The 8068-nt window shown below is 45.9% G+C and overlaps 1 protein-coding gene across 15 annotated transcripts in view; it reads right to left on the reverse strand.

Annotated features, from left to right (window-relative positions):
• The window catches only part of BPTF (bromodomain PHD finger transcription factor), a 146955-nt gene extending 139122 nt beyond the window's left edge, over nt 1-7833 (reverse strand). For 9 of the 15 annotated variants that reach the window (XM_078065947.1, XM_078065946.1, XM_078065945.1 and 6 more), the window contains exon 1: nt 6989-7833. In XM_078065947.1, the coding sequence (XP_077922073.1) occupies nt 6989-7628 (640 nt within the window). In that variant the 5' untranslated portion in view covers nt 7629-7833. The remainder of the gene's footprint in view (nt 1-6988) is intronic. The other 6 variants (XM_036116161.2, XM_078065949.1, XM_078065948.1 and 3 more) reach the window with 2 other exon arrangements.
• Nucleotides 7834-8068: the final 235 nt, after the last annotated feature.

Raw genomic sequence — 8068 nt, forward strand, 5'->3', positions numbered from 1 at the left:
GAATAAAATGATTTTATTAAAAATGTATTGGGGGTGACAGGGAACCTGTATTTGTGGGGCGCCTGGCTGACTCAGTCAGAAGAGCATGTGACTCTTGGTCTCAGGGTTGTAAGTTCAAGCCCCACGCTGGGTGTAGAGATTACTTAAATAAGTAACTTTAAAAACAATAATCATAAAATAAAACTGTACTCGTAGTGATCCAGGAATTCCACTCCTAGGATATACCTATGAGAAATGAAAACACATTTCCAGCCAAAAAACTATACACAAATGTTGACAGTAGCATTATTCATAATAGCCAAAAACTAGGAACAGGTCAAATATCCGTCAACTGATGAATGGGTAAGCAAAATGTGGTATATCCATATAATGGAATATTATTCAAATATAGTACTGATATATGCTACAATATGCATGAGCCTTGAAAACATGCTAAGTGAAAGAAGCCACATATTGTACAATTCCATTTACATAAAATGTCCAGAAGAGACAAACCAACAGATAATAAAAGTAGTGGTTGCCAAGGAATGGCAAAAGGGGAAGGAGAGAACAAGAAGTGATTGCTATGGGTATGCGGGGGGGGGGGGGGGGGGGTGTGATTAAAAAATGGTATGAAATTAGGGAGTGGTGACGGTTGCACTTAAAAACCAATGAATTATACACTTTAAAAAAGGGTGAATTTTATGGTATGTATATCTCAATAAAGTTATTTTTCTTTTTTTTTAAAAGATTTTACGGGGCGCCTGGGTGGCTCAGTCATTAAGTGTCTGCCTTTGGCTCAGGTCATGATCCCAGTGTGCTGGGATCGAGCCCCACGTCGGGCTCCCTGCTCAGTGGGGAGTCTGCTTCTCCCTCTCCCTCTGCCACTCCCCCTGCTTGTGCTCTCTCTCACTCTCTCTCTAATAAATAAATCTTAAAAAAAAAAAAAAAAAAGGCATTCAAAGAGAAAAAAGACCAAGAAGGGAGGAATCTATTCAATGCAAAGAGGGCATCTGCTAGGATTGGCTCCTGTCCATGTCACCCAGATTATCAGTCCCCCCACCACAACCACCACCTTCTCATCCCCTACATGCCCCCTCCAAGGATCTGCAGTCACAGGGAGGACACAGGGTACTGAGGAGGAAAGGAGAATCTAACAGAAGAAATCAGAGTTCCCGGCCTCAACATCCCCAGTGCTGCTGTGCATACACATTTCAATACATAGCTCCATTCCCAAATATACACCAGAAAAGAAGATGAACATGAAATGTACACAAGACTATTCATTACTGCATACCTCAGACGTACCTCTTTACCACTCAGAGATCATTTGCCCAACGTTTTATTTTTATTTTTTAAGATGTTATTTATTTGACAGAGAGAGACACAGTGAGAGAGGGAACACAAGCAGGGGGAGTGGGAGAGGGAGAAGCAGGCTTCCCGCTGAGCAGGGAGCCCGATGCAGGGCTCGATCCCAGGACCCTGGGATCACGATCCGAGCCGAAGGCAGACGCTTAACGACTGAGCCACCCAGGCGTCCCTTGCCCAACTTTTTAATAACTCTTCGGGGCCCTCATTATCTTTCATGTTTAACCTCTTCAGAGACAGATACCTGAAAACAGATCTCACTCATTTCCCTTATAATCCTGAATTCCTATCGCCACTCAAAGCACTACCATTCCTACAGAGGCATATGTGATGCATTCTTCTCTCCATCTACACTTCTCATGTTGTCGAGGCCTGGGGAACCTGAAGTACCTCCTGAATTGATCTGCCATTCAGTGCTTCAAAACCCATCCAGATACTGACTAGCTATCTCATCTTCCAATCCATCCTGCAGAACAGAAGCTATGCTAAACTTGCTAACATCCCACTGAAATCATATTCCACTTGTTCCCCAATCTTTCGACTGATCACCGATATCCACAAATGAAATAGATTTGAAATAGATGGGGGGAGGGGTCTTCAGAAACCACCTCCTCCAGTAATCCTCTCAGTATGGGGGGAACGAGCTGGCTGCAACGGTAGCTTACAGTATCTCCGTGATTTGATTTGGTTTTGTTTCATACTCCTGCATGCTGCTGATGGGAATACTGCATATCCCTTGGGTGTTACAAGACTGAAAAATGAGGATTGCTGATCTAGCCCAATATTTACCCTACAGATGAAAGGGGGAAAGTTATAGCCTGGTTCTCTAGATACTGCCCAACAACAGACCTTTATAGCTTCTTTCTTTTACTCACATACTCAGGCTCTTGCTAAACCAGGATACTTAAGACTGCCCACACTTTAAAATCAGTGCCTTAGGGGCACCTGACTGGAGGCCAGGTTGGTGGGGCATGCGACTCTTGATCTCAGGGTTGTGGGTTCGAGCTCCGCACTGGGTGTAGAGATTACTCAAAAAATAAAATCTTAAAAAAAATCAGTGCCAGGGCGCCTGGGTGGCTCAGTCGTTAAGCGTCTGCCTTCGGCTCAGGTCATGATCCCAGGGTCCTGGGATCGAGCCCCGTATCGGGCTCCCTGCTCGGCGGGAAGCCTGCTTCTCCCTCTCCCACTCCCCCTTCTTGTGTTCCCTCTCTCGCTGTGTCTCTCTCTGTCAAATAAATAAAATCTTTAAGAAAAAAAAAATCAGTGTCTCAGTTCATGCTGCTCCCTCCCTTGATCTACCCATCCTCACCTTGCACATGCCCATCCAAGAAGCATATACCCACACCAACTCCCCCAAATAGGGTATAAACTTGTCCTTTGCTAAATCTCTACTGCACTTTGTCCTTCACTTGTAGTAATCCAGAATTACACAAATACCAAAAAGACATTTGGTTGACACTGGTGGAAATAAATACTACCAAACCAGTAACAAATTCTGCTTCAGATAAATCTACAGTTCATTCATGGCATCTATGCCACTGTTCTCTGTCATAATCCTTAGAGGACATAAATCACTAACTCTCCCAGGAAAACATCAGGGCTTTGGCTTTCTGAAGTCATCAAAGGTTCCAAATCTCAAAATTCCAGCTAAGTATAATAATAATACCTCAGAAGTCCCACACGAGTTAAATGCACAAACCATCCAGTTTCAAGTATGATTTAATTTATTTAGCAATGCTTGATTTCAAGGTGCTGTCAGAACACCTAACACCTATTCAAAACACATTTTCTATGCGATCTTTCTCAATGCGTTGACAATATATGTCATAAAACCGGGGTGCCTGGATGGCTCAGTCGGTTAAGTGTCCGACTCTTGCTTTTGGCTCAGGTCATGATCTCAGGGTCCTGGGATCCAGCCCCGTGTCGGGCTCCAAGCTCAGTGTGGAAAGAATCTGCTTGAGATTCTTTCCCTCTCCCTCTGCCTCTGCCCCTTCCCCAGTTCACACATGCGCGTGCACGCTCTCCCTCAAATAAATAAATTAATAAAACCTAAAAAATATGTCATAAGGGGCACCCGGGTGTCTCAGAAAGTTAAGCATCTGCCTTCGGCTCAGGTCACGATCTCAGGGTCCTGGGATCAAGCCCTAGTCCAGCTCTCTGCTCAGCAGGGAGTCTGCTTCTCCCTCTCCCTCAAAGCTCGCGCTCTCTCCCTCTCAAATAAATAAAATCTTTAAAAAAAAAAATGTCATAAAACCTATAGGCTGAAATAACTCTAAACAATAAAAATAAATTTTATTTTATTTATTTTATAAATAAAAATAAATAAAACTTGGCCTTGGGCACCTGGGTGGCTCAGTCGTTAAGTGTCTGCCTTCGGCTCAGGTCATAATCCCAGGGTCCTGGGATCGAGCCCCGCATCGGGCTCCCTGCTCTACAGGAAGTCTGCTTCTCCCTCTCCCACACCCCCTGCTTGTGTTCCCTCTCTCGCTGTCTCTCTCTGTCAAATAAATAAATAAAATCTTTTTAAAAATAAATAAATAAAATAAAATAAAATTTGGCCTTTTTCAGCCAAATGCCTCTAAGCTGAAGCAAACCTAGATGATTTCAATTTTGAATTAATAAATTGTCATTTCTATTGTACTGTTTGTCATGTGAATATCTTACACACCCATTTAAAATTTTTCTCCATAAAAGGAAAACATTTAATCTCCAATGAAAATACTTTTTAAAATCTATGATTTTAGGGGTGCCTGGCTGGCTCAGTCGGAGGAGCGTGTGACTCCTGATCTCAGGGTCATGAGTTTGAGCCCCACAATGGGTGTAAATATTACTAAAAAAATAAATTTAAAAAAAAACCTATAATTTTAGAAAAGTAAACTCATAATATCAACCAACATCTCTGCATCAGGAACAGTCATATAACCTACAAACCACTCAACAGATGAATGAACTAACGAATAATTTCTTATGGTAGCAATTTAATATGTACTTAAGCCAACGGTAGTATTGCCTACAAAAATTAATCAAATTGTTCTAAATTCCCAATAAAGTCTAATCCTTTTTTAGCCTTGACAGTACAGGATTCAAGTCCACCAATCATATTTCCTTCTGTGCTCTTGGGATATCAGTCCCAGAACGTTTTTTCTCCCCAGGCATATACACATATACACATTTACCTGAGAGCCTTCTCCCTAGCCTTTATTGTCTGGAAATACGGACAATAAAACCAATGAAACTGGTGCTTAGCCTCAACAACTCACTGTCATGCACTGTTACTCATTCTAGCCAAGTGGACATATTCTCAAAGTTTAGAACACAAAATGCATGATCTCTTTCACCATAATCTTGAAGAATAATGTGTTTCAAAAAGTAAAACATCCAACAAGTTAACACCACATCCAATAAAGAAAGGAAAATGCCTGGCAAGTAATATGAAAGAGCAGCTTAAAACACACTAACTGCTACTAAAAACACTCACTGGTCAAACGATCAAAATCTAATTAGATCAATTTTTAGTTTCCCAAATCCAAAATATTTAGGAGCTAGGACACCCACTGCAGAATTATCAAAACTTTATCTATTACAAGCTCTCACCTAACAGTCATTTATCCAACCAATCTTTGTTGAGCAGCTGCTATGTGCGAGACACTGTACTAGGAACTGCAGGAGATAAAAGATTAACATAAGGATATATAATCCTTAATTTCTTATAAAGATAAGACAAGTATACACAAAGTAGTCTACAAATACCATTAAATAAAAACAAAATGTCATGGAAGTACATAAATATACAAGTATTTTTTTATAAAAAAAGGAAACCTAAACACAAATTTTAATTTAACTCAGCATATACACAGCTATCAATCCTAAGTATTATTTGCTAGTCCCTCAAAGAGGTTAAAGTTAGCTGAACTGCCCTGCCAAAATGCCTCAGCTCTGTCTAGCCGGAAAAAACATCCTCAGATAGTGTAATTCAGTCTCTATGGGTCTTTCAATTCTGGGTAGAAAGAACCACGTAGGATTTCTTAAGGTAAAAACTATTACTATAAAAGATCTTAAGTTGGCTAAAGAATGAAAAGTGGCGCGCAGTTCCTTCTACACACAAGACATAAATACTTGACACTTGATTCATTCCCTTCACTCTCCTGCCAACGTCCCCTCCTGCCCCTGACTGGGCAAAGGCAGGCAGATATTGTCAGGCAAAAGAAAATTACCTTTTGCATTTGCTGTTAGGACAACCTAAATGAATCTTCGCCTGGCTTCATACTCATACTCCTCCATAAGTAGTTAAGCATTTATAAAAAATGGAAACATCTCAATTTAACCCCTTCTATTACCCTAGTCTCTATTAAAAACAAGTCACACATTACTTTTTTAAGATCCTATTTCCTCATAAACTTCACTCTGTAAATGCTCTTAAAACTGGAATCTAATTTTGTTAATCCAGATTAACAAAAATATAAAGGAAAAATCTTGTAGGCTATTGCTACAAGTTACTTCCCCCCCCCCCCAATTTAGTAATCTGCAACTACGTATTTAATACAAAGCAGCAACTGTGTGTTTAAAAAAAAAAAAAAAAAAATTTCATCTCAGCACCAGCCTAGAGAATCTTTCTGCGAGAAAATAGGAGAAAAGTCACCCTGGAGAAATTCATTACAGATCCAGAGAAGACTTTTATCCTTAGAAATAGAATCAAGAAAAAAAGTGATTCTGTAATAAATCCCCATGTACTTCTGCCTTGTGACTAAGAAGCTGGTCCAAAAGTTCACCTTCAGCAATTATGTCTGCATGATCAACTATACATCTTCTGCAACAGGTGACGCGAAACTGCATTTCTCAGGCGAAGCAAAGGGATCGAATTAGTTAAGACGCATGTTGCTGCAGTTTCTTACTTTTCTTGGGGGGGGGTGGATTTTACGAAAATGATTTGGAATCGAATGAACTGCCAAATTTGTTTTGGTTTTGTTTGACTTTCTACTCTGCTTTTTAATCAGCCATTTACCAGCAACTGTTGCACGAGCCCATTAGCACTCAAGAATAAAAACAAACACGCAGGACCAGATAAGGCTCCCCTACCAACCCAACCGATCCATTTCCTTAACACAATTTTAAAACCACACTGCTGGGGTGTGAAGAGAAGGATGTTTTTGCGTGTGTTTGTGTGCCACAATCTGTCTAAATCCTCAATTCCCTTTTAAGGAACAGATATATAATAAAAATCTAAAAGAAACCAAATTAGAAATGCAAAGGCGTTTGCAAAACAAGAGGCTTCTTTCATTCCAAAAACCAAACCAAAACAAGGGGAGAAAAATGAATGCAATGGATATGTGTGTGCCAAAGTTTCAATCCTGCCCGGTGGAGACACTGCACTGGCACAAATTTTGAAGAGGAAAAAGAGGGGGTTGGGGGGAGAGAAAGAGAGCGAGTGTGTGGCCTGCAAACTGCAACAATGCAATCTCCATTTTGAACAATGCGCCTCTTTCCTCTTGTAAATCTAGTTTTTTGCCACTTGATGTGCCGTCGCGTTTCCCCTCCGTTTGGGGGGGAGGTGGGGGTGGGGGGAGACCAGAGAGGGAGTGAGCAAGGGGGGAGGGCAGAGGAGGTGGGGAAGGAGTCTGCAGCAACTGGGCTGGGTGGGTACCTGGAGTGCTGCTATAGGTGCTATGGCTCCTGAAGCTGCTTTCCGTGCAGTAACTGGCGTCGTCGTCGTCGTCTTCCATCTCCTCCGGATAATCGGAATCATCGTCGTCCTCCTCCATCTCATCCTCCTCGTCGTCCTCGGAATCTTGGGTCTCCTCGGCGTCGCCGTCCTCCTCCTCCTCCTCCTCCTCCTCGGAGACCATGTCCTCCTCCTCCTCCTCCTCCTCCTCGCTCTCGTGGTCATCGTACACCACTTTGTTGACGGCCCTCCGGGCCGGGGTGGTCCGGGCCAGGTGGCCGCCGCCGCCCCCGCCCCCCGTCCTGCCGCCCCCGCCTCCTCGCCCCCCCCGGCCCGGGGCGCTGGTGCTGGGGGGGGCCGGCGGCGGCGGTGGCGGCGGCGGCGGCGGCGGCTTCCTCCGGCTACTGCTGCCCCCCCTGGGCGAGCTCAGCCGCGTCTTGGGCGCCACCTCAGCCTGGGCGGCGGCCCACCTGCCCCGGCTGCTGCCGCGATGCCGCGAGCGGAGCCCCCCGATGGGTCCGGACGTGGGCGGAGGCGGCGGCGGCGGCGGCGGGGCCGGGGTGCAGCGCTCCGCAGCGGGAGCCGCGGGCTGCTTGGGCGGCCTGCCCCGCCGGCCCCTCATGTCGGAGCCGAGGCGGGGGGGAGAAGGGAAAGCGGAGGGGGGAGGGGCGGGCGGAGGGGTGGCGGTGGGGGGCGCCGGGGCCGGGTGGGGAGGCCCGCGGGGCCGGGCGGGAGGGGCCCGGCCGGCGGAAGCGGGTGGAGGGAGAAGGCTCAATCCGAATTGCTGGGGCCCCACTCCGGATCGCCTTCAGCCGCCATCTTGTTTCTTCCCTCTCGCTCGGTGACTGGGGGAACCGACAGCGGCCGCAGGCCCGGAGCGCGGTCACGTGAGCTGCGCCGCCGACGAGCCTGGGACGGAGCGAGGCCGCGCGGCGGCCGCTAGGGGGAGCGCGGGAGCGCCGGGTCGGGGGCGGGGAGCCCGGGGCGCCTCCGCGCGGCGCGGCTGCACCGCGGACGCGGGCGGCGCGGGGGAGACGGGCGCTCAGCTCGCGGAGCGCTGCG

Source organism: Halichoerus grypus, chromosome 2, assembly GCF_964656455.1.
Source record: "Halichoerus grypus chromosome 2, mHalGry1.hap1.1, whole genome shotgun sequence".
Taxonomy (NCBI): Eukaryota; Metazoa; Chordata; class Mammalia; order Carnivora; family Phocidae; genus Halichoerus; species Halichoerus grypus.